The 27970-nt window shown below is 43.4% G+C and overlaps 1 protein-coding gene across 3 annotated transcripts in view; it reads left to right on the top strand.

Moving 5' to 3' along the window:
- The window catches only part of nagpa (N-acetylglucosamine-1-phosphodiester alpha-N-acetylglucosaminidase), a 128929-nt gene extending 101981 nt beyond the window's left edge, over positions 1–26948 (top strand). For 2 of the 3 annotated variants that reach the window (XM_083636438.1, XM_083636440.1), the window contains 5 exons: positions 83–130; positions 2878–3006; positions 12277–12408; positions 20587–20665; positions 25191–26948. In XM_083636438.1, coding sequence (XP_083492564.1) covers positions 83–130; positions 2878–3006; positions 12277–12408; positions 20587–20665; positions 25191–25449 — 647 coding nt within the window. In that variant the 3' untranslated portion in view covers positions 25450–26948. The remainder of the gene's footprint in view (positions 1–82; positions 131–2877; positions 3007–12276; positions 12409–20586; positions 20666–25190) is intronic. The other variant, XM_083636439.1, reaches the window with a different exon arrangement.
- Positions 26949–27970: the final 1022 nt, after the last annotated feature.

Genomic DNA, 27970 nt, shown 5'->3' with positions numbered 1-27970 from the left:
ACCGTAATGCCTTGCACTACTTGTTTAGACAAATGTATGTCAGCACATTTAGAAAACGTCTCTCTGTCCGTCTTTGCTACAGATGGTTGTGTCTGTGACCCTGGATGGAGAGGGGAGAACTGCACCCAAGGTAATCATCTGGACACACACACACATTATGTCTGTCTGTCTGTCTCTCTCCAGTTTGAAACAGTCTATATCATTTGTTGCAGAAGGTCTTTGCGGAACACGTTGAGGGGTTATAACCGTAGTTCTTACAGGTCAAAGTTCACAGACTCTGAACCCGTTCTGAAGTGGAAGATAAAAACCTTCTTGCCCTCATTCACCACTGTAACCCTTTAATGCAGGGGTGGCCAAACTACGGCCCGCGGGCCAACTGCGGCCCGCTGCCCGTTTTTAAGTGGCCCGCCATGAATTTAGAAGAAGAAAAAAAAAAAAAAAAAAAAATTGCTAAAAACGTTTTTCCGTTTTTCTATTTCAAAGTTTAAAACGGAAAACGAAAACGAAAACGGGGGAAAAAACGGAAAAACAAAAACATTAAGAAAAAGAAACTGAAAAACAAAAACAAAAAAACGGATTCCCCCCATTTCGTTTTTTCAATTTAAAACCATTGAAAATGGGTTATACTTGGGCACCCTGACATGGTCTATTTATTAAAAAAAAAAAAAAAAAATGAATTAATGTTTAATACTAATGTTATGTTAAATTATCTCTGTCTTAACCTGTTGGCACAGGAAAAGAAAATTTGATAACATACAGAAATACCCATTGTAATAGGTGAGCGCATCAATAAACTATGTGTCATATATTTATTTAGGTAGACATTCAATTTTGATGGCACAAGGGTTTTCTGGTCCAATTTTTTTGCCGCGAAAACTGCCGCGCTTAATATTGTTTGGCCCGCGACTCCTTCTATTTTTCTGTATGCGGCCCACAACCAAAAAAGTTTGGCCACCCCTGCTTTAATGCCATTCCAGCTCTGACAATACACATGTTGTCTGAATAGACAACACAAAGCATTACTGAGTCACATTTCTCCCAGAATGATCTGTGACTGTGACGTATTTTAGAAAGCCAGCTGAAATCACCAAAATGTTCCAGTTTGACTCCCCATTACCATGCAGTGCAGTGTCATGAACATCAACGACACAATTTATGAATTGTCATACCTAAACAAATGTGAGATATATTGATATTGGAAGATGTTCTTAAAGTCAAAATGAAATGACTTTTCCAGGTGATGTGATTCCTTATCATGCCATATTCCCATTGAAACAGGGTAGAGAGGAAAGGGGGCATGTCTGGGAGGAAGGACTGGAGTTGACTGACTGAATGCGAGGGGCGATGCAGGCGAGTGCTCTGTGCCTCAGAGCAGAGCGAGACAGCAGTTCACCGCAAAATGTATTTTACCAGACAAATCTGAAACCTACCGGTCCTGTTTCATAACAAACACAATATAATGTAAATACAGCCCTGTGCACCGCGTGCTCGCTGGCTGGCTCACTGCACACAGAGCAGAGGACCCGGCAGTTGGATCCCTCCATCACACAGCCTCCTCCTCCCCAAGGGAGAGAGTGCTGGCTGCCCGCCTTGAAGCTGCGATGAGCTGCGGTAAATAACCATATTCCTGGAATGCGAGTTAACGAGCCAGCTACATGTCCTTTGCATTCGACATTAAATTAAGAAATTACCATTCATTTTATGTTGTATGTTACATACTTAGGGTTGCCTAAGTATATTAAAGGTATATTATGCAACTATTTCATTAAAAAAAACATAATTTATACAAAGGTTTTACCTCAAAACAATCACTTCTGGCCCATATAAAATAGTGTGGCAGTGTGTTTATGTTGAGAGACGCTGCGCCCTGTGTATTTTCGTGATGGTACATTGTTTTGCTGTGTTCTGTGTTTATGTGGTCGAGCGATGTAGTGTTTACAGTATGTGGAGAGAGCACCGGTAAACCGTTCAAACGCAGGGATAAAACATTCTTTTCTGATAGTTTCACAGGGGTTATGCTATAAAAACACAAATAAACACACACATACCTTCAAACCATCGAGGGATGAGCGCCAAACAGCAAAAAAAAAAGATCTGGAAGGAGCTCTATTTCCTGGTTTTAGTCCGCGTCAATCTGGGACAGCCCTACCGTTTTTCCCAGCTTCCTGTACAGCGCGCCTCTCCTGCCAACGTCGTCATTTTCTGTGTCCGTGTTCCACTGTTTACAGTCTAAATAGCAACTTGCACCGCGACTTTCCAGTAATCTTCCACTGTTGTTGTAAGACGAGTTGACGTCTTCGATGCAGTTTCAACATTATTAGTTAATAGCCAAAATGGACGCAGAAAAGGAAGTCAAGTCAAGTCAAGTTTATTTGTATAGCACATTTCATACACAGATGCAGTTCAAAGTGCTTCACATAAAATGGATGACATAAGAAAATAAAAAAAGAGGATAAAATAACATAACAGCTTTGTCTTTATACTGTAGTTTGGACGCCAAGCATACCCTCTACTGGTACCTTGCGTCTTCTGTTGCCCATACATGCCACAGCATTGGGTTTGCAAGTGACAGAAAAGCCACCGTCACTTCCTTTTCCATGTCCATTTCGGCTATTTGCTAATAAGGTTAACGCATAAACACACTGCATAGAAGACGTCAACTCGTCTTACAACAACAAATGTTGTTGTACCATCACGTTGGGTATCCTGAGCGATTAGTGGAAAACCCGCTCTACCTTCTGAGCCACAGCTGCCCTTTAGTTCTGTATGAGAAGACTCATTTGCCCACACTTTGTCCACATAAACACACTGGAGATTGAGTTTTGCATGTGAAAACAGAACATTAATTATAACGTTGATCTCCTTCCTCCCTTGCAGAGTGCATGCCTGGTTTCTATGGTGACAGCTGTAATCAGATGTGCGGCTGTGTTAACGGAGGATGGTGTGAACCCGTCCACGGACACTGCTCCTGCCTCCCCGGCTTCCACGGAAACTCCTGCCAACAAGGTAGAGCCACATGATGATCAAAATGAGGGCTATCCAGTCAACATTAACGTTAGCAGCACATCGTTGCAAAGCCAAAACATTGGTCCATGTGTCTGACTGTGATGACGTGAGTGACGCCATTTATTGTCCCATAGACATTTCGTAAAATGCTTATAAAAATACTTTTACTTGGTCAAACCAAACGGTTCAGATATATTTAGAAACAGGAGAGACCGCATAACATTTCACTCGGACCAAAACGTAAAAAAACTGCGGATTTAAAGAAAATATTTTTTCTATGTTTTTTTGTTTTGGTCCGAGTGAAATGGTCTATGGTCTCTCCCGATTCTAAATATATCTGAACCGTTTGGTTTGAACAAGTAAAACTATTTGTTATAAGCATTTTACGAAATGTCTATGAGAAAATAAATGGCGGATGAAAATCTCTGGTACAGTGCTGAAGCAGGAAGTAGGCGGTCACTTTGCCTCTCTATGCAGCTTAGCCTCCAGGCTCCAGGGATTTAAAGTGACAGTGAAAAAGGGTGACGGTCAGAAATTGATGCTCAAAAATTTACAGTCAAAAAGTACTCGGCTCAAAATTGTTTAATGAGTGGCTAATTAGCCGGCAGCCGGCGCTTATGGAAAACTATGTATGTGTGTGTGTGTGTGTATATATATATATATATATATATATATATATATATATATATATATATATACATACATACATACATACATACATACACACACACGTGTGTGAGATTATTATCATTGAACTTTTTTTTTTTTTTTTTTTTTTTTACAATTTTCAGAACAAAAAAAGGCTCAGACAAAACAGAACAAAACTAAACTAAAAAATATATATATCAACATTTCAATGTTACAGCATTGTGCTATCAGCCACATCAAGTGCTTATTGTGCTTGTAAAGATGTGCACGGAATCCCATGCAAGGGGTCCATGAAAAGTCAGCTGGGAAAGTCACTTGTTGCTTTCAACCTCATCTAAGTAGGCCAGAAATGGGTCCCAAATAGCAGAGAATTTCACAAGAGAATAGACCCTTTTCACGGGGGCCATTTTGTGTCAAAAAGGCAGGGTAAACACAGGTGCAAGCAAAACACTAATGAGGGTTTCCAACTTCCATGATTGGAATTTGGAAACCCTCATTAGTGTGTTGCTTGCACCTGTGTTTACCCTGCCGCCTCGGCACAAAATGGCCCCCGTGAAATGGGTCTACTGGTCCTCAGGAACCGGAGTCTCTCCATACGTATAACTGAAAACATGTCCGTCAGCCACAGCTTAAAAGAAGGTGGAGAGGAAGACTTCCACTCCTTCAGAATGAGTCTCTTGGCGACAGTCATCCCCTGTGTCAGAGACTGCTGCACAGCTGCACTGAGGAGCAGAGAAGACTCCGAGCAGCCGAAGATAGCGAGTTCCGCCACCGGTCGAAGGGTTATTCTATAGGCCTTAGAGTACCAATCAAATATTTTGGCCCAAAATCCAGACAGTTATGGGCAAAACCAAAAAGCATGGGATAGTGTACCCTCTGACACCTGACACCTATCACATAGTGGTGAGACAGAAGGGTAGATATTGTGCAACCTGGACTTGGAATAATGAAGACGATGAGTAACCTTAAATTGGATCAGCTGGTGTCTGCTGTTAATTGAGCAGAGTGGAACCACAGACAAACTCCTGTCCCATATAACCTCAGACAAGTCAACACCAAGTTCCTCCTGCCACGCCTCCTTAATCCTCTCAGTGGGGGCTCTGACACGGTCATCAAACAGACACACAAATCTAGAGATAAGATGCCTGGAGTGAGGGGGGATTGACAAAACATAAACAAAAAGCATGTTTATTTGGGATAACTTCAAAATCACAAATCTTGGATCGAACATAGTTTCTGACTTGTAGATATCTGAACCAGTGCGAGTTGGGCAAGTCAAATTTACCCCTCAAAAGATCAAATGATGCAAAATGACCATCCATGTATAGGTCTCTGATGGAGACTAGATCATCATTGACCATTTATTGACCACTAAATTATATCAATCATTTCATCTACATTGCATTTCGCTTTTTAGAGTATGTAGTGTAGTGTAGTGTGTAGACTGAGTGTTTTAGAGTTCATTACGGGTTTGAAAGACCCAGACTCTTGTTAACATTCAAGGTGAGAGGCTTGGCAGGACCTGGTTGGTTGAAAGGCAGCCAGGGATTCTTGGATCCTATCATCAACGGATCTGTGGATCCCACAGCGTAGAGTCCCTCTCCACCTGTGGCAATCAGGCTTTCCCTCTCGCAATCTTGCAGGCACACTAGCAAGAGTGTGATGGAGGCCCCTCTGTCCCATAACCCGCTGGTCTGAAGCCCGCCTTGGATTCCTGTTCCATTCATCCTGGTTGTCCTCTTCCCCAATCCTGGATATCGAAGCCATGACTTTGGAGGTATGACATCACCGCTGATGTCATAACTCCTGTCACAGCCTCAATGATGTCACAGATTGCATTGTGATGTCATCGACGTCTAGCTGACTATGACATCGTTGGTCGGACGTCACATAATGTCTGATGTCACTGCTGGCATATTGTGATGTCATCTTCGCGGTGATGATGTCATCACATGATGTATCATCCAGGGATAGTTTCCAGGCACCTAGATTTTACTTAATTTACTGTACACTAGGGCTGGCACGGATCAGAAAACCCACGGATCGGATCGCGTGACGGATTTTGAGCCACGGATCACGGATTTTTCGGATCAGCAAAAAATATATATATAGGCTATATCAGATTTTTTCTCTCAAAATTAGATTTTCCATTAGATTTTTTAATACTATTATACTTCTCTAACCATTTGTTGCCCTTCACAGCTCAAAAAATATTTTTTTCTCATGACACAATTTATGCTTTTACTCTGAAGGCAGAACAACCCAACTTCCTGTTTTAGGTGGCACTGCACCTAACTTCCTGGCTGTTGCTTGCCAACGTAGTCACTTGACACGGGTACAGACCAGACCGGGTGAGTCTGGAAACATAATGATGCTACGTTAAGCTACTCGGTGGCCCCACGTGTTGTTTTCCGCGGACCATTGACGTTCCGAACCGCGTTCCGAACCGTTGGGGCTGACCCGTACGGGTCACGGATTATCCGTGATCCGTGCCAGCCCTACTGTACACACTGTGTGAAGACAACATAGAGCAGCTAAACAGAAACTGACCCCAAGGTGTTACGAGCCAATCTGCACACAAAGTAGGGGTCGACCGATTATCGGTTTGGCCGATTATTATGGCCGATATTCAACATTTTGCCGATTATCTGTATCGGCATTTTCATTGGCTGTTTGCCGATATAATAATTTAATAAAAAAATGCGCTAATTTGCAGCTGCTGCGGCTGGAAGGAGCCTCTCCTACAGTACTGTAGTTCCCTCTGTGTGATCTGGAGCAATGTCCCTCCCACAGCGCTATCTGATTGGTTACACATCGAGCAATAGCCTATCAGAGAGCTGCTCAGATGAAATCTGACACCTCAGTGCTCCAGCCTGCACAGAGGCAGGCCGTGGCCGTCTGAGCTGTGCTGCCTCTGTGGAGCGGACTTGACTAGTTGGCTGTTGCGACTGTGTGACAGTCACAGTGTTAAGGTAAAGCTGCAGATATTGCCATGCCGAAGTTGTACTAAAGTTAATATACATAATAATTACCTACGCTGACATTTCAAAAACACCACGATCTTATGAGCGATTCGTATGAAGCGCAGCCTCGCACAGTGCAAAGTGTGTGGAGATAGGTCTGTCTATAAGTGAGAGAGATGAAGCAGTATCATTGAAAATGCGCGCATGCACTTTGTTGCAGTGATAACGATAAGATAACAGAGATTATTTGTGTACTGATAGCATATATCTTTGAGTAACGTTGGTGCCTGCTGTGCAAGTGCAACTCAAACTTATCACCGTCCACCGCTGTTGAAGAGGGCAAAATAGCCTAGTAACCTCACAAAGCAGTGTATGGGGCACTAGTTTTTAATTCCATAGTAGCGTGCGTGTCCACGGTGTAGCGTCGCTCTTTTTGAATCAAATGGCCATGGTTGTTGTCAGTAGCGAAGCTGTTTTATTGATCCAGTCGCGCTGCTTGTCCGAAAAATACATTGGCAGGCAGGCATGTCTGGGCAAGCAGAGCGGCTCTCTCTGACTCTCTCTCTGCTTGGAACAAGGAACCGAATAAACTAGGACGAGACATTTCGTCAGCGGACTCTAGAATGAAACAAGGAACCGAATAAACGAGGATGAGACATTACATCAGCGGATGCACGGATGAACGTGTTTGTTTCAGTATTCTCCTTTGAGAGCCTGGGGGTGAGGTTAGTGTCAGGTGTAAGCGGAGGGAAACCCTCTATTATTTTGTTACTGTAGTGAGTCGGTGTTAGTTTGTTAAAAGTATAAGTCCACAGCTTTATCTTGATAATGTGCCCAAGTCTCCACTAGATTGAACAAACACACACACACACACACACACACACACACACACACATACACTTTGATTCATATCAATATTAATAGAGTGAATATTTTCAAATAATATTGTAGTTGGATAAACTGAAGAAAATGAATTTCAACAACGGGTCGTGTTATTCTAAATTTTGACACCAAGATTTAAATTTTTACTGCAAACATATATCGGTTCCAAAATATCGGTTATCGGTGTCTTTCATTGCCGATAATCGATATCGATATCGGCCCTGAAAAACCCATATCGGTCGATCCCTAACACAAAGCCTGTAGTCTGTCGATTTAGCATCCAGGAGATGCTAAGTCAAGACCAAGAATAATCCTCCTGAATTCATTCTGCAAATGACTGTGGCTTACCCTGCCCTGTATGCTGTCTGCTCACTCTCCCATCTTTACCCATGTCCTCAGCACTGAAATCTACTCGCTTCAGTGTTTTTCTCCTTAAAGGGGAATTCCACCAATAATATACAGTTCGTTTTTTTACTCTTCTACTTTGTTTTTGGGCCAGCGTTAGCACCGCCCCGTAGAGCCTATTATGTCCAGTCGTATTTGCGTGCCGATCTGCGTGCCGATCTGGTCATCTGCACGCCAATCCGAGGAAGCCTTTGAGCCTTTGGGTGGCACGCTGTGGTATAGCCAAGGAAATGCAGGAAACATGACTCCTTCCAGAGCAGTTGGCAAACTGTTTCCACTTTCCAGCTTGACTTTACTCACCAGTTTGACGTTTTCTCGTCCAAAATAATCCAGGTTGTAACGTACCAACACCGCCTGGCATCCAGCGCATCACGGCTAATGTTTTTCAGGCCAAAATGGCGCCAGCGCTGCTTCTAAAACTACACTAATACCGCAGAGTGCCTTGTGCCACCGAAGAAAGACAAGCAGTCGGGAATCTGGGGGGAAGCGGGGCGGGGAGACGTTTACTAAAGAGAATGTTTTCTAATACATAATTACCTCAATCACCTACAGACTTTTCAGACAGATTTGATTGCATGGTGATGTTTTCTTTTTTGTGTTTGTGAGAGCCACATTTTCTAGTATTCAATATTTTATTTTATTTTTTACATCCTAAAATAACATTTTACATCAGTAATGTAGCTACAACACTGATCAGATCCAATTGTATATAGGCTATCTATAAAGCTATCTATATATAGATGATATATTTAAGCAATATAGCATGAGAGCTAGTGTGTTGTGGCATATATCCCGCTGATCAGTTGTTATCCCACGAGGCCGCAGGCCGAGTGGGATAACAACTGATCAGCGGGATATATTTGCCACAACACACGCTGCTCGAGTGCTATATTGCTTTTATAAAACGGTTTCCAAGTATGATAATATAAATATAATAATAATACTATAAGTCCGACTGGCATGGTATTCTGATAGAGTCAGTTGAAACACTACTGTAAGGCGGGACCTCTAGCAAGAAGATAGACGTGCGGGTGATTTGATTGGATCGTTCTGGAGACTGAAGATAGATAGATAGATATTTTTATTTCTGTGTCATGCACCATATTCAAGGTGCCCAGCCCGTCTGGGCTTACAAGACACAAATCATTCAAGTTCAACAATACAAACAAATCAACAAACAAGCTACAAAATGCTCAAACATAAACAAGACAGAGTTATATATTCAGATGAACAGCTTCTCCATTCTGAGTTTCCAAGCCCTCCCAATAAACCTGGCCAAACTGAAGACTTCATCTCTGAACAACCATTCCAACTTCGCATCATCTCCTGACCAAAATAGTTCCGGTTTCTTATTTTGCATTAACTGAAATAGAGATAATCTTGGTTCCTCATATAGCGTACAATGAAACAAAAAATGAAATTCATCTTCCACAACACCTAATTCACATACAGTACAAAGTCTCTCCTCCTCAGCAATAGAATTGAACCTGCCAACCTCAATAGCCAAAGGGAGGGTACCCGTTCTCAACTGGGCACATAAAGATCTTCTGGATCTATCCAGGGGTAAAGTAACATAGGGTTCTGGAGTGAACATATTTTTAATTTGAACATATGTTCTAAGTTTTGGTTTGAGCCAGATGTCATTGGCCCATTTTTCTTTATAATCAAGAAATAGCCTATGTTTAATATAGCGAACACTACAGCGTAAACTGTTTCTGAAAATAAATTGCTGATCAGCTTCCCTGAACACATCATTAATATCATTACACCATGGATACTTATGTGCTTTATCCCAGTTAAACACTTGTTTTGCAACTCTACTCTCTGGCATATTAGATAGACGGTTCCACAATCTCAACATTTCACCTTTTTGTTTGATCAAACAAGGCTCCCAACCCATATCCCCTTGAAAAGCCAAGTTGACATTGGCCAATCCTGGCGCTTGCTGAGAAGCTGAGAGCTTTCTGGAAACCCCGACAGGCAGCTCGAGCGCAGCGCTGCATTCTCAGCGCTTGCTGAGAAGCTGAGTGCTTTCTGCAAAGCCCGACACCAACTAACGTTACGGGGTTAAATGCGGGGTTAACAGCCTTTTTTTTTGCAAAGAAGACATTAGCCCGCATCTATTCTTGTACAAAACATAATTTTCTGCAAAGTATTAAAGGTCCCATTCCGTGCAAAAGCTGTTTTTACTTGTAAATGCATATTGTGGCGATCGCCCAAAATGCTAATCATTTATGAATGACGTTTCCAGCATCATTGCTGTCACACACACCACACACGCACCCATTGGTGTTATCAGCCAGTAAAATTACGCTACGCTGACTTACCCAAGTCCAGCCCATTACGTTGCCACGTCCCTTTATCATGCCTGGAAAACAATATGGAGTCAGATGCCTTTGACGAGGAGCCGGGAGCGGTCGCAGGAGCTGAACCCCGTCTGCACTGTTGGGCTTCGTTGGCCGAACCAGGCGGTGTGCTAGGTTAAATCCGTGTGGCCAGGTGTCATCTCATCTAACACCAGCGGACCCGAATCTTCAGAGACTCTCCCAAGTATACTCCTCTTCTATTGCAAACGTGAGTCAGCCAAAATGGCACGCTGATCCTTTTTGACTAATTTATTTGACTGGTTGCTTCATTTTGTGGTGTTTGTATTTTGTCTTCAAACTGCTGGCTTAGTATTTCCGTGTTTGTTCATGCAGGGAGCCGGGAAATCCCGAAGTGGACTCCGTTTCATGTGGACTGGGATTCCAATGAAAACGGTGTCTGGGAAAGCCCGGCTTGGATTTATGCGCTTGTTTAATGAACATGGAACTTGGAACGGACTGAACTGAACTGTTGATCACATGAGGGTTTTTTTTCTAATACACTTATTGCATTTGAGCTGCCTGGTGTTGTGTGAATTATTTGTCTTGTGTCTCATGCTGGTTTAATGATTAATTAAGGGTTCATGTTTTATTTAATACATGTTTCCTTTGTGGGGTTGTGACTAGACTTAACAACATACAGTACAAGACTGGTCAAACCGCTACACTGCTGTCAGCCCTCCCTGTAATGAGTGGTCACACGCTCAGAACTGCCACAGTTGGATTTGTCCCTATCCAGCGTCCCTCTGCAGTCTCCTCCAAGCCACACCCCCAAACGCTTCGTTTGCCCAGAGGGGAATCTGGGGGAATCGGGACGTCACTAGCTTCCTCCTGCATACTGCGCGGGTCTCTCTCACACAAGCTACCTGCACCATTTAGTCTATAGCCACAAAATTAACACTTCTAGCTGGAGCGACGCCAACTGTACGTGATCCAGCAACTGCAGAGGTGCATTCGGTAAGTCTAGGCATTTTGAGATGTCCTCTTTAGCTTAGTACCGTTTAGTTAACGATAACTCGCAACCTAGCGTGCTGGTCCACAGACGCTAATCTGATTGGCCGCTGGGAGCCTGGGGCGGGCTCTCCCTCAGCGGCCAATGGGAACTGTTAGTTCTGAATATATTATAGAAACAGGCCGTTCTTGGGAAGCGACAAGATGAGGAAGTGACAACTCCGTCAGAACAAACGGGCTTGCTATATTTTCGACAGATTAATCCAGAATCATGTTTTATGGACCAGAGACACACGTTTTTAAGAGGTTACAGCTGCACGAATTGGGACCTTTAATAAAGTTATAAGCGAAGATCGATTCACAAGGATCTGACAGCTGTCTCCGCCATTTGTTTGTTTTTGAGGTAACCAAAGGCTTTTAGTAAGAGAGTTGCCATGGCAACCAATAACCCATGGCCATGGGTTATTGGAGTGGGTTATTGGATTTATACAATGGCTGTGAACCAATCAGATTGCTTGATTTGAGAGAGCCGTTTTATAATATAGATTATAAGATATCAAATTCTATAATATAGCCTAATACAATTAAGAGAATATATGATAATATCATATCATATCATATCATATATAGTGTTTAGGTGATTGATTAAAAGACACAAAAACATTGGGCTAAACAGGGGTAAATAGCCTATTTGTATTTTGGGTTAAAAAATATCTTAAAATCAAACACGTAGGCTATTTGATTTTAAGGTGTAGCCTACTACACCAACACACAACATCATCCTGCAATGAAATATGTTTGACAAGTATCCTTCATACTTTTGCCACTAACATTAATAATGCCGCTGCCTGCTACAGCGAACAGGCTCATCAGCGCTTTTCCGCGCTGGCCCTATGCTAGGTTTCCACCTAGCCTTGTTTCTTTATGCTTAAGCAAAGTAATATGTGAATAACTCTCTCTCTCCCTATCTCTCTCCCCATCTGTCCTTTCTCTCTCACCCTCTCTCTTCCCTCTCTCTCTCCCTTCATCTGTCCTCTCTCTCTCTCCCTCTCTCTCAGTGTGTCCTCTGGGGTTCTATGGTCGATCCTGTGCTGAGGAGTGTCTGTGTGACGGTCAGTGTCCATGTGACCCGGTGACAGGAAACTGCAGCGTCTCGTTCCAGGGAGAGGCCAACTCTACCTTACACAGAGGTATACAGAGCATGAAGAGAATACTTGAGACTTGACTTGATGCATGAAGAGAAGACTTGAGACTTGACTTGATGCATGAAGAGAAGACTTGAGACTTGACTTGCTGCATGAAGAGAAGACTTGAGACTTGACTTGATGCATGAAGAGAAGACTTGAGTCTTGACTTCCTGGATGAAGAGAAGACTTGAGTCTTGACTTGATGCATGAAGAGAAGACTTGAGACTTGACTTGCTGCATGAAGAGAAGACTTGAGACTTGACTTGATGCATGAAGAGAAGACTTGAGTCTTGACTTCCTGGATGAAGAGAAGACTTGAGTCTTGACTTGCTGGATGAAGAGAAGACTTGAGACTTGACTTGATGCATGAAGAGAAGACTTGAGACTTGACTTGATGCATGAAGAGAAGACTTGAGACTTGACTTGCTGCATGAAGAGAAGACTTGAGACTTGACTTGATGCATGAAGAGAAGACTTGAGTCTTGACTTCCTGGATGAAGAGAAGACTTGAGTCTTGACTTGCTGGATGAAGAGAAGACTTGAGACTTGACTTGATGCATGAAGAGAAGACTTGAGACTTGACTTGATGCATGAAGAGAAGACTTGAGTCTTGACTTGCTGGATGAAGAGAAGACTTGAGTCTTGACTTGCTGGATGAAGAGAAGACTTGAGACTTGACTTGATGCATGAAGAGAAGACTTGAGACTTGACTTGATGCATGAAGAGAAGACTTGAGACTTGACTTGATGCATGAAGACAAGACTTGAGACTTGACGTGATGCGTGAAGAGAAGACTTGAGACTTGACTTGATGCATGAAGAGAAGACTTGAGACTTGACTTGATGCATGAAGTGAAGACTTGAGACTTGACTTGATGCATGAAGAGAAGACTTGAGACTTGACTTGATGCATGAAGAGAAGACTTGAGACTTGACTTGATGCATGAAGTGAAGACTTGAGACTTGACTTGATGCATGAAGAGAAGACTTGAGACTTGACTTGATGCATGAAGAGAACACTTGAGTCTTGACTTGATGCATGAAGAGAAGACTTGATACTTGACTTGATGCATGAAGAGAAGACTTGAGTCTTGACTTGATGCATGAAGAGAAGACTTGAGACTTGACTTGATGCATGAAGAGAAGACTTGAGACTTGACGTGATGCGTGAAGAGAAGACTTGAGACTTGACTTGAAGCACGAAGAGAAGACTTGAGTCTTGACTTGATGCATGAAGTGAAGACTTGAGACTTGACTTGATGCATGAAGAGAAGACTTGAGTCTTGACTTGATGCATGAAGAGAAGACTTGAGACTTGACTTGATGCATGAAGAGAAGACTTGAGTCTTGACTTGATGCATGAAGAGAAGACTTGAGACTTGACTTGATGCATGAAGAGAAGACTTGAGACTTGACGTGATGCGTGAAGAGAAGACTTGAGACTTGACTTGCGCGCCACGTGCGTTATGTGTGTGTGTGTCCATTTCACCCTCCTCTATGTCTATGGTGACTAGGGGCCCTATCTTCGCAAAAGTGGTAATTTAGCATTTGCACTCATTTAACGCCGCGCGCAATGCAAATTGGGGCGTTCACAAGCGCTTGCCAGTTATAATTGTACTGGACATAGGCGTGCCACATGCCAAACCAGCCGTTTCAGCGCAAAAACGTGGGGATAGATGGCATTATCCTATCATCAGCAGCGGGCAATTACTTTGCGCTAAGAGCTTTTAAAAGCACCTCTTACGCGCTAAATACCCCGTTGCGCTTGAGCGCACCATAATCTCCGTGCTGTGCAGCGCAGTGTAGAGTAAAATTCCTTTTGGATATGTCATCACGTAAAAAGAGAGAAGGTCTGCACACTGATCGAGCTCCCAATTACCTTTTATTTAGCCATCCAGCAAGACAGAGTGACGTTTCGAGCACACACGCTTTTCCTCAGACATGAAGACAGAGAAAGGACGCCATGTTTAAATACCCGTGGCCAGGATCCCGGAAGAAGTTACATTTAGAAAATACAATTTGACAATATAACAACATGTTTACACAAACATCGACTCCCCTCTGACATCTGACTTCCTCTCTCTCCTCGACTGTTTTCACCTCACTCAGCACATCAACTTCCCCACCCACACCAAAGGCCACATTCTCGATCTAGTCTGCTCTTCCTCTCTACCCATCTCCAACCCTCACCCTCTCTTTTTCCCTCTCTCTGACCACCACTGCATCCTCTTCTCTGCTCCGCTGCCCCTACCCCGCTGCCCCAACAAACGCACCATCTCCTTCCGTAACATCAAATCCATCAACCTACCCACTCTCTCCCAGACTATATCCTCTGCCCTCCCCCCCCTGACTCCGCCCCCTCCTCCCCTGACGACTATGCCGCCCTCCTCAATTCTGCACTCACCGACTCCCTTGACTCCCTGGCCCCCCTGAAAACCTCCACAGTCTCATTCACCTCCTCCTCCCCCTGGTTCACTTCCCAACTCCGCACGATGAAACAGCCCGGCCGGCAACTGGAAAGACTTCACAAGAAAACCCACCTCACTGTCCACGCCGAACTCTTCAAACAGCACCTCTCCTCCTACCGTGATGCACTCCTAGCTGCCAAATCTGCCTACTTCTCCACCCTCATCAACAGCACCAACAGGAACCCCCGCACTCTCTTCTCCACTGTCAAAAACAAGTGGAGGGCACGGTGGACGTGGGGGCACGGTGGCTCAGTGGTAGAGCTGTCGCCTCGCAGTCAGAAGGTCCTGAGTTCGATTCTCACCTGGGACACTTTGGGCGCTGTGGTTGTGTTCCCCCCCATATCTTCAGTGCCTACTGCCCAGGTGGGGTATCTCGTCGTAAGGGCCTTTCTGTCTGTGTGGAGTTTGCATGTTCTCCCCGTGCTCCCCCAGGGGGGTTCCTCCCCCCCCCCCCATTAAAAACATGCAGAAGATCAGATCGTCATCGTCACCCGACCAGTGACGACAACATCCGAAGTCGGTCCCCGGGCGCTGTACGAGAAAAAGCGACCACTGCTCCTGGCCTGCCCCCCGGAGGAAAGGACAAAGCCAGGATGGGTTAAATGCAGAGGACAAATTTCACCGGCCACCGTCAGCATGTGTGTGTTGTGGCCCTCCGTGCATGTGTTGATTGTAATCGTGTGACAATAAAGACGGGCTTGTCCGTCTGAAATCGTGTTTAAAAAGCTCCTCCAACCCCCGGACAATAACACTCTCTCCTCCCCTGAACTCTGCAACTCATTTATCCACGCCTTCAACAGCAAAATCTCCAAAATCCACTCCTCCCTGACTGCCTCCATCGCCAACCCCTCTGCCCCTCCCCCCCCCACTATCATCTTCCCTCCCCCTGACCTCCCCCCTCCCTCACTGCCTTCTCCCCTGTTGACTCCTCCCTCATCACCGACATTATCACCGCCTCAAAGTCTTCCACCTGCTCCCTCAACCCCCTGACCAAGGCCTGCCTCCCCGCCCTCATCCCCCACCTCACTGCCCTTTTCATATTGTCCCTCATTGGTTCCCCCTTGAGGTCTCGCCCACTTTGCAGGCTCAGATATATATATATATATATATATACACACACATATATATACACATATATATATATATATATACACTGTGTATATGTGTATGTACATATATACACATATATATATATACACTGTGTGTATATATATATATTTGTATGTATGTGTCACATATATATGCGTCATATACATATATATATTAGGGCTGTCAAATGATTAATTCTTTTAATCGCGATTAATCTTGCAATTAACTATAGTTAATCATATATAAACATATATATGTTGTTAATCTTGGATGGTCATATCAAACATGGGCTAAGCTTCAAATAAATAGGTGAAAGTGTTTTAATGTTACCCCCATGAACCCCCCTCCCCCCATGAACTCTCGTAGACGAGAGCACATGGATTTGTGTGAGATCATAGTTCTAGTGACATCATTGTTTCCATGGTCATGCCTAGCCCGGGCCGGCAGCGCGCGCGTGCCCCCTAGCCTTCACCCTGCCCCTCTCTTCCCTGTTCTGTGCTCCAGTAACCTAACCCCGCGTCACCACTCACCAGGCTCTCTCCAGCCTGGCTGTCTGGGACTAACACAACAGTAGTCTCATGGAACAACAAACAAGGAGACGACATGGAAGTGAGCCAGGATGTAGGACTGAAGTGGTAAGTTCTGAAAATATGTGTCTCATTCCAGCATCGGTCCAATGTGCTGCTAGGAAGCGCTAACGTTACTTACCGGCTGGGTAACGTTAGCACTTGCTATTATGTTAGCCTAGCAGCACAGCTGCCTTATAGACATATGAACAACCGATGAATGACGAAAGGCACACATTTTCAGAACTTGTAACATTAGTCCAACTTGCTGACTTCTCCAAGTCCTCATTTTGGTTTGGTCCGTGTAGCCTTTGCTAGGAGAGGCACACTTATTCACAAGCATTTGGGAAGTTAGCTAACTAGCTACATTAGCTAGTGTGAAGCTCCCCGGGCAGGGTGTAACGTTATGGCGGCCGCGGTAATAGAATCCCAGTAGTCCCCAATAGGTTTAACCCTACTGTAGGTTTGCCGTACCACGACGCTAGTTAACTTCTTACCGAGATAGATCACCATAGCAACTTATGCTCTACGGCTAACCTGCTTTGTAGCAGGTTAAGTTCAGAGGATAAGATCAAAACCCATGAAAGACCCACCTGCTTACCAATCAGCTCTCTGGAAACAGCGAGTCACCATTCATATGGTCACCATATGAAAAATACATTGCATTCAAAAGAAAAGAAAAAGAAAAAAATTTGCTCCTGTTGAATTAATCGAGGACTGATTAGCCTTGCACTTGTTGCAGGCTACATTTAAATTAAGCCCTACTTACCACTTTGGAATATGTTTTTATATACCGGTATTCATTTTTGTGCTCTCAAGTAGATACGTTGTTTGACCCCGCCGATCGTGAGTGGAGAAATATCATTAACCGGCATAAAAAGGTTAGGCTACATAAACGTCTCCAAAGCGCACGGTGCCATGTGCGCAATGGAGCTGAAGCTGATGTTGGGTTGGACATGGTCATACATGTCAGAATAGCCTACTACTATCTAAGCAATTTAATATGGGATCGCCTGCACACAGATGATTTATATCTAGGCTACTCCTGCATTTTGCAGCTGCAACTGTGTTGCTTTTGGCCTGTATGATGTGATTGAACTTATTATTAAATTATTATTTTCAGCATAGTCCTTGTATGAAATATGGAGATATGCGACTCTGCTGCCAATAGCCTATATGTGACCACAAAATAGGCTATTTTTTATAAATAAAATCTATGCCCGCACGTACCGTGTCGATTCAGTTCAGCAGCCTTTTTAAATTTTATTATCATTATTTTTTTATTGATAACCTATTAGCCTATAGGAATTATTTCATCAGTGCGACCAAACACATCATGAGATCATTATTATTCATTGAGCCTAAATGGCCCAAAAACGCCTATGGATTTTGGAAATAGACGTGCAGGTTATATTGAGTTTATTGAGAGGGTGAATTGAGCTGCTGAAACTGCTCTTCAAAAAAATTACTGATGTGAATAAAAGTGGTAACTTTAGACAGTCATTCCGGAACGGACTAATAATATCCAACGCAGATTTTGATTCTGACATACAGTAGTAAAGCGTCACGATTTGCGCTTTGAATGAATGAGGAAATAGGCGTGTCTGGCGCTGTAGAAGCTGGAGGAGTCCATATTGCATTGTGATAAATAGCCACTTTACTACATTGTATATAGCACAGTCACCACATTGTCACTGTAAAAAGAGTATTTTTACAAAGTATTTTTTACAAAGTATTCTTGCGTGTACTTGTACTTGTGTACTCTGTGTACTTGAGAGCAAAGCTAACCGGAGCCCAATTCCTTGTATGTGTTTGCATACTTGGCCAATAAAGCTGATTCTGATTCTGATTGGCAGTTGTTAAAAACCACGCCTATTTTTCGGGCACGAGCTCCTGTGCACGGGTATTTTCATGTGCGCGAGCGCTCAGCTTGATTAGAAAAACCTGGTTCCACTTAACGAGTGGCAAACTACATTCATGGTATTGAGTTAGCAGATGGCAATGATCTGGTTTAGCCAAACCAGATCAAGGGACAGATCCTGGATGTTCTTATACAACATTCGTGGTACAGCCCTCAGGCCCGATTTTAGCCTGCTACATTAGGGTGGGCTGGTAGGGGGCAACTTTGGCAGTAGGTTGCCAGAGGTTGTGGGTTCGGGGATGGGGATTAAGTTGCATTATATTCTAATGAGTTAAGTGTAATGGGTACACCAAATTGTTCCAGTAGGAGTCAGCCACCTACTTGTGACAGGTTGACAGATATGGGAAGATGTCATTATAATGTTTATGTTTACTATGGGGGACCAACAACTTATTTTATTTACCTTATTGCATTGAAAGATAATTTGATAATTTTACTAGTTTCAAATATTTGGGTTTTCAGGATGATATATCTTGTGGCAGAACATCAATTATGGTTTATTTGGTAAAATTGGAACTGTATTCCTTCTGGTTTTCTTCGTTGTTCATGATTTTGTGGAAAACATTCACTACTATAGAGTCTATAGTGAATGCTGCTATTAACTTGTGTTTACTTTTGCTACTAAACCAACATCAGGACATCCAAGCAAGTTCTGACAGAGAGCAATGCCATTGGACTGCATTGGACAAACATATTTGCATATTTCCCCCAGCATGCATTGTTCCTTCCAAACTTTTGAGAAGAAAGTAAGCACCTTAAATAAGTGGTGGGTGGAAATAATCATTAGCCCAGTCATAGTTAAACATGCAGTTTTGGAACATTCAATAAAGACAAATTAAAAATAGACTATGACTCGACAGCCTAAGTGATACACACATGTTATGAGAGTGGTATATATACCCCTCACAGTAATATCCATGTTAGTGTAGAATGGTTAGTTCCTTGCTCTGCTCTCCCCTAAGAGTGCAATCATGTCCAACCCTGTATCACCCTGTATCGTGCTGTGAATCTGTGTTTTCCAAGTATGGGTGCTCGAAGGGACAAAATCAAGTATGGGTGCTCGAAGGGACAAAATCAAGTATGGGTGCTCGAAGGGACAAAATAGCGGCATGCGATTAAACCATTGACATATGGACCAACGGAGCTCATTGACTTTGACACAGCAAAATGAAGCTCACTTCCGGATATTGTTTGATTTCGTTTGATTGGTTGAATGAATTAATGCTACACGGAAGTACGAGGAGAGGGGGCGGCTGCCCCTAGCGGCTGCCGGGGGAGTTTCCGAATTTGCCCTGTCTCGCTACTTACTTTACATTGCAGTAAAACGGCACTGACTGACCAAATTGATTTAACTTTTAACCATTTCGAGTAACAGTGTTTCCATGCGGACCCCCAGCGTTGGTTAGTTGTTTATAACGTGACTATATTTATAACGTTATAACGTACTCCGGTTTCTGGCCTGAATCCAATGGTCTGAATAGTCTGAATACAGAGAACCTTTAAGGCTTTATCTAACGGTATAGATAACGTTAAATGGTCCGCCATGTTATGGACGTTAGATGTATGGTATCTATATAGTTACGTGTGTCTACTAACATTATTAAAATATTATAAAGTAACGCCATTTTCTGATAATTTGCTCAACTATTACTTGCTACCTGATGCCTTGCGGCACATTGCTGCCTCTACCGGTCGGAAGTATTACTGTTCTTATTATCCGATGTTTGTCGTCAATTTTCCTCGAAATGGGGCTATAATTTGGAAAACGGAGCGCATTAGAGCATGAAAAAGACTTTAAATTGTTTTTTCAGACCATAAACTCATTTGGAAAGTGTTTATTTAAGACATAGACCGAGAGAGAAGTTGGCTCGTTTCCCATAGAGTTGAATGGATGTTCCCGGGGGGTGCTACACAAACTGCGACCCCCACTGGCCATTTGAAAGAATGCAATTTCCGCATAGGCGTCAAAAATAGGCAGGCTGAATTGGGCACGGGATTAAACGTGTTAGACTGTGTTGCGCAGTTGATTTCACTATTGTTCACGAAATGTACGATTGTAAGTCGCTTTGGCTAAAAGCATCTGCTAAATTACATAATGTAATGATGATAATAGAACTCTTCTGATCTTCTCTCCACAGCTGGACACTGTCTGGCCAGCCAGATGTTTACAGCATGGAGAGAGGAGGAGACTCACAGAGCAGATCCTCATCTAACAGAGTAAGTGTCAAAGGTCAAGTCAAGTGACCTCCACCGTCCAGCTCTCATGTCTGCTCTTTAAACAGTCTCACACTAAATGTTCACATTTTACAGGCATTTAGCAGAACTTCAGAACAGAAAGTAAAGCTGTGTGTAGCTTTGGTTTGGTCAAAGACGATGGGATTTCATGCAAGACGGCCCAACTTCAACTCACTTGATTTTATCATGTGGGTCTTGCGCATGGTTTTCCACAGACACGGCCACTTGGGAGACCTTTGGCAGGTCTGAGTCATGTGACAATTTAGGAGACTTGCTGGAGACAATTTAGGAGACTTTGGCCAGCGCACGCAGTGGCGCAGGCCCTATAACAGGGTTTGTCTACCCAATTTGCAAGCCGATTTAGTCCCACTCAGAAACCATAAGACCTGCCGCTACCAAACTTAGTAGGTAGGTTCACAGAGTCACCTTTTACTATGGGCGGAAAAACTAGATTTTCCGCCATTTATAATTTTGTCCAAAAGCATTTTTTTGCTATTTCTCCTTCAAACTTTGTCAAATCTTCACCAAACCACATCTGTCCTGCACAAAACCTGTTTTGCTGTTTTTTGAAAGACCTCACCATTGTGATATAATCGACTTGCAAGTGTTGTGGGTGGGGCCTATTTCACAGAAATCGCTATTTCGCCTTCTAATTTTGTCCAAACTTCACCAAACCACAGCACACAGCATGTGGACTGTGCCGCTCAAAACTTATTTCGTGGTTTTTTGAAAGCTACTAGCTAGATACTGCTAACTGGGAGAGATGTAATTAGAACAATAGAAGTTGAAAAGGCACCATGAGGCTATACAGAGGGGTGGGGTCCTTTTAATGCGACAAATACACATCTTTTAGAATTCACAATAAATACACGCGTGCGCACACACACACATACACACACACACACACATACACACACACATGAATGTATTATAATTAAATGTTTTATTAAATGCAACTACATAATTAAATAATTATTTTCTAGCGCTTTCTTACCACACTGATTTTCCATTATATCCTTCATACTTTTGCCACCGACAGCCCTCCACTTTAACAATGTCGCTGCCTGCTGCTACAACCAACAGGCTCGTCAACACTTTTCTGCGCTGGCCATATGCTATGTTTCGACCTAGCCTTATTTTATGTATTGGCAGAATCTGGCTTGTCAAGGTCCTGTCCCCCAACTTTTTGCACCTATTTCTGGATCCTGAGTTTGATGCTAAGTGGAAGGCTATTCCACAGTAATGGTTATCTGCAAGCCCAGGTAGTCAGGGGCAGTATATTTATGATGTTATACATGTGGTTGAGCTGCAGCTGTTCCACTCTGAGCTGCACTGGCAGTAAACTTGAGGAACCCCACACGAACACGGGGAGAACATGCAAACTGCACACAGAAAGGACCTGGGACGACGGACCAAGGTTTGAACCCGGGACCGTCTTGCTGTGAGACAGTAGTGCTAGCCACTGTGCCATCCTATCTTGTTCCTTACGGCCAAAACACACAGGATGCGGAATCTGACCATCCACACTGCCCGCGCCGTACGCTGTGCGCTCTGCTGCGCTTCTGTTCGGCGTCCTATTTTTTCCGCGAGCCATGAGAGAATCTGTCAAGCTGAACAGAGCAGATCATACCAGACAGGAAGTCAAGGCATAGAGAATCCGGCCAATTGTCAAATAAAAACAAATTTCAAAATAAGACTGATTAATGATGGTGTTGTTTGTCCTGTGTGTATATATACACACATATATGTGTACATATATATATATATATATATATATATATATATATATATATATATATATATATATATATATATATATCGTCGCTGTCGCGGCAGGACCTCAAATCTCCAAAACACCAACTTTTCAGGAAGTTAAAAAAACCTGTTTGCTCTTAAAATACTGGACCAAATGTTGTCAAAGTTGGCACGTCTTAGTTATAGTTAGTTTCCCGCTGAATGTGTCATTACTTTATTAATATCTTACCTGGATAAGCTCAAATGATGTTGTTTATATTATCAGTCCGACTTGGAAGCACTCTCTCCCGGCCAGTCAGGCGCTGATGGCCGCCTCCCCTCTGGTATGCACATGCACGAGCCGCAAGCTCCGGGCCACGGGGGCGCGTGCAGCCGTGCAGCAGGCTCCATTAGGGCTGTCACCGTTAACACGTTAATCGCGATGCGATTAAGGGCCGACCATAACGCGTTTTTTTTTAATCGCGTTAATCGCATGCCGCTATTTTGTCCCTTCGTCGCACCCGTACTTGTAGTCAAGCCGTTCGGTTTCCTGTCTCCTGCTTGTGCAGGCATGGAAGAGAACAACAGCAATACGCTTCTAAATGGCTCGTTTTACTTTAAAAAACTCCCCAAATGGCACAGTGGACAAGTCGAGAGCTGTAGTTTGCACCTTGTGTAAAACGGAATTAAAATATCACCGAAGTACATCGAGTTTGAGGCGGGCGATCACCTAAAAGTAGCTAGCGGCCAGCTAGCAGCTAGCTAGCAGCCAGCTAGCTAGCGCGAGACTCATCACTCATTCTTCCTTCAGAGTCTCGGATGCGCGGGTCCTCTAACCACTGGGAGGTCGGCTCCAATGGCTTCACGCGATATACACGTTATCAATACACAGTTTCCAATACCGAGCCATTATTCACATGGAAGTTTTTAGCTCAGACACAGCCTTCTTCGGCTGTGTCATTTTGGGTTTCGACTGCTCCACAGCGGAAGTATCGGTTCTAGATATAAGTATGTTTATTTGCATTCATTTGATTCCCAATCACGACACACTGGTAAGAATGATTAATATCTAATTAAAAATGCTTTGAAATGCAAAATAATGGCATTTTACACATGCGATACAAAGATGCATTTAATCGCGATTAACTATAGTTAATCGCAAGATTAATTGCGATTAATAAAATTAATCGTTTGACAGCCCTAATATATATATACAGTATATATATATGTGTGATATATTATATATATATATATATATATATATATATATATATATATATGTGTGTGTGTGTGTGGGTGTGTATATATATATTTATGAAAAGAAATGTCAGGCACGCGCGCGCACACACCCACACAAAGAGAGAGAGGGAAAAGAGGTGGCAATACGAGTTGGGGGTTTGAGTCAATTCACACATCAATTCAGAAAGAGAGAGAGGTGGGAGTGACGTTGCTAAAAATGAGGTAGATATGGGAAAACAAAAGATGAAGACGAGCAGACATCCCTGATGTCTGTCCTCTGCAACAACAACAACAACAAAACAAGCACTCAGGACAAGCACTCTCAGGACCTGCGTTTGGCAGCCAGCTCCTTCACATGTAATGGATGCATTCATTAGCCTCCTTACCTTTCACGTGCAAGTTAGTCGTTGCTGTGGTTTCTGCCAAGCGCTTTGTGAAGAGGCTCTCCGGCCACAGATGGAGGGAAGTACTCCACCCCCCCCCCCCCCCCCTTTTTTTTTTTTGCTTCTCTCTTCACTTCATCTTTTTTCACAGTTTTGTTTATTGAACATTTCAGGGCATACATGTAACGCTAATTCAATTTATACGTTTCAGTGCCCATTGCGGGGAACAGGTAAATATACAGTACACAGGAAAATACCTCAGATAGATAGACAGACAGACAGATAGTAATAAAATACAGAGATGGTGAAATAAAAGAATTAAGGAAAAAAACGAATAAAAAAAAATTATACCGTTTACCACCTCGTCTTTCTTAACCCGTTATTTATTTCATCAGGCATGTGGGGTAGCAGCATGTTTATTTACAGCAGCGAGGGAGTAGCCTGGGTAAACCCAGCCTCCATGTGACCTGCTCTCAGACCTGCTCTCAGTCACTGAGAGCATGTGACCTGCTCTCAGTCACTGAGAGCATGTGACCTGCTCTCAGACCTGCTGAGAGCAGGTCACGTGGAGGCTGGGTTTACCCAGGCTAGTGAGGGAGAGTGAGGGCCTTTCATTCAGAGGCTCATTCCGGGGAGCTGCTGGGCTAGGCTGGTGCCTCGGACACTTTGTGGCTCTGTGCTTTGCTCACAGGCTCTGACATAGCGTGATCCTTCCATCCTTCCACGTGCTGTGTCCTGCCGGTGAAACACCTCGCTTTCAGGTGAAAAGAAGCAGCTGACGACTACACTTGTATGGGGGGGGAAGCCTTTTGCTAGTCTACAACTCTCCCCAGATTGACAGAGGGGGTGGAGCAACGACCAGGACAGCAGGAGCAATTGGCCAAGTACAATTGGCAATAGAAATTCGAAAGAACTTGAAATTAAAAAAAATCATCGATACATTAGAGTCCTATAAAAAGAAAATAATAATTTGGATGGAGAGTTTGTGAAACTGTGATGGTCAAGAGTCTCATTAGTGATTCCTACAGTAGAATAACATGGGGCTGATATCACCATTCATGTTCCTGACACAACATACATACAGTATGGTCACCTTTTGTATCATCCATTCTAAAGTCATTAAACACTTCCAAACCCGGCCCTCTCTGCAGGCGGACCTGGCTGCTCCTTACCGTCACCCTGGCCTTTCTGCTGGGGGTCAGTGTGGTCACTCACGTGGTGCGGGCGTGTCGCGGCCCGCGGGCGGGGGCCGAGCGCTGCGGCTACTCCTACGTCCCGCTGAGCGACATCAACGACATCACCAAGCACACCGGAGAGGGAGCTCAGAGGTCACGACGCAGCGGGACAGAAGGGGGTTTTGAACGGGACGACTCGGACTCTCAGGACGAGATCTTATCTCCAACTCGCTGATGGAGGGGGGAGGAACTCAATTCTTATATTCTGATCTTATCGAATTTTGATTGTTGAAAATCAAAATTGCTGAAATAGGAAGAAAAAGAAGGAGATACGATAGTTTTTGTTACACTTTACACTGTGCTGTCTCAGGCTGGGTGTCAAAACTTTCCCAGTAAAACAAACCATACCTGCATTCTTTTTGTACATAGATCTAGAAAAAAAAACAATTTCTATGGTTTTGCTCACAGCAAGCGTTCTTCGATTTAAGGCAGTGGTAGATCTCAGGGTGCTTACCGGTAGATCCCCAAATGATTTGGGGATGAGTGTAACTTTGTAGTGTCAATGTCTCACAGTCAACCAGTCAGTCTGTGCGTCTTTATTTTGTTGTTTGTCACATAGGATACTGCCTGTCAAAACGCTCAGGGAAACCACCTGACGTCCTTGGTGGAGATACTTGTTTTCATAAGAAGCCTTTGGCAGCTAGTCGGCCATCATTTTGTTTACAGCCAAGGTCTTTGAGTCTCCTGATGGAAGGAAATCCTTTTAAGGTGAGACATGGCAGGTGAATAGGATAAAGAAAGGCCATTTTCTCTTTCTCATACTCTTAGCGAGAAATCTCCGCTTCAGGAGCACTTATATACACCAAACTTTCCAGTTGTATTCCTATCTATATTCTGAAGGCTTTTACAGGGGGGTGTATATATAGATATAGAATCTATTCAGTGGTACTCAACCTTTTCCCTACTCAAGAGCCACATTGACCCTCAAAAAATCTTTGCAAGAGCCACAATCCAAAAAAGTCCCTTTCCTCCAATTATTTATTCTTAGATTTTTATTTATTTATTTATTTTAAAGCAACTACGACAACATTTTCGCTTGTTATGAAACACTCAAAATGTAATAGTGATGCCTCACATCTTACCTAGAACAGCAGATGAGACCAAAGCCCAGTGAATCGGCGAGTGCTCTCTTGTGGATTATAGAGTCTCTCTCCGGGACAGAAAGACGCAGAAGTTAAACGAAGCGGTTTACGTAACCATTTCGCTCTGCCTAGCAACAGACCCTAAACAAGAAAGCTTTCCTCGCTACTTCCAGGGGCTTTCTACTCTTGCGAACATCTCTCGTTATATTCTAAAAAAAAAAAATTGTGGTTATGCTGCCGTAAACCATTTCGTTTCACTTCCGCGTCTTTCCGTCCCGGAGAGAGACTCTATAAAAAATTAGAGCATTCGCCAATTCACTCGGCTTTGCCCTCATCTGCTGTTATAGGTAAGATGTGAGGCATCACTATTAACACGTTCACTGCCAATGACGAGTTGATACGTCAAAAAAAATCCAACGGTTGACTGCCAATGACGAGTTGATACGTCAAAAAAAATAAAATAAGAATTTTGACGGTGGGACGTGGATCAACGCCCCCCACGTCTCCTATAAAAATATTGGAGCCACCGAACGTGTACAACCCATTCCACCGACCCACTAAGTGGCGACAGTGCTCTCCAGACTAGAAAAAGCCGAGCCAAAACTGCAGGGGAACGCGCGAGGAAACCATTATCATACTGTAAAATGGATTGGCGAAAACGCTTTCGCTTTCGCGCATTATCGCGCTGGGAGCTGGCGGTGGGGGATTGCAAATTTGCATAATAGATTATGCATGCAACACACTTTGAAACACCGGCAGAAAGCCCACAATCGCACGCAGCTTCATTGCAGCTGAGCTCACAACCGAAACGACTCATGCAGACTCGCCCAAAGAGCAGCCGCCAGCAGCCAGGCAGCACAGACAGGCAGAGCCTCGCTTGTGACAAACGCTGCAAAGCCACCAGAGACACACCCACGGAGGGAGGAGTTTGAAGGAGAGGGGGGTTTCCTGCTGCTATGGAGGAAATTACTGTTCAAAACTATTGTTTAGATGTCTGACGTCTTACGCCAAAAATAAATGGTTAAAGTGACTGTTCTATCGAATTTCACAAAAAGCCATTTATCTCAGAATAAATTTTCAGACGCTGAAACCATGCTGTATTCTACTGCTAATGCCTACATAACTACTAATTCTACAAACTAACTCTTTTAGACAGAGAAAGCACACATTCTATTAGTTCTTTTGAGATCATTTGTGTTCACAAAATCTTAGCAGAAAAGAATCCTCGGCTCTTGAAAGATGAGCCAGAATCCTCAAAAAAAAAACTTGGCAGAACCTACCTACAGTATTGAAAAAACGGCTGGCAGTGAATGTGTTAAATTTAGACTGTTTCATAACAAGCGAAAATGTTGCTCGTAGTTGCTTTAAGTAGGACTTAAAAGAGCCATAACTAACCATAAAGGAGCCGCATGTGGCTCTAGAGCCTCGGGTTGAGTATAGATAGATAGATAGATAGATAGATAGATATTATATAACATATAACATTTGATTCCTAAAAACATGTAAAAAAAAAAATGTTTTTTTGTGACTGTTGATGGTATTTTCTGATTTATGGAGTGATAAAAAGAGATATCCAAAATTCCCTCTCTAAAAACCTTTGGCTCTAATATGTTA

Source organism: Poromitra crassiceps, assembly GCF_964638095.1.
Source record: "Poromitra crassiceps genome assembly, chromosome: 1".
NCBI classification, from domain to species: domain Eukaryota; kingdom Metazoa; phylum Chordata; class Actinopteri; order Beryciformes; family Melamphaidae; genus Poromitra; species Poromitra crassiceps.
Note: the sequence above shows the minus strand (reverse complement) of the source record. Positions and strands in the feature narration are given on the sequence as shown.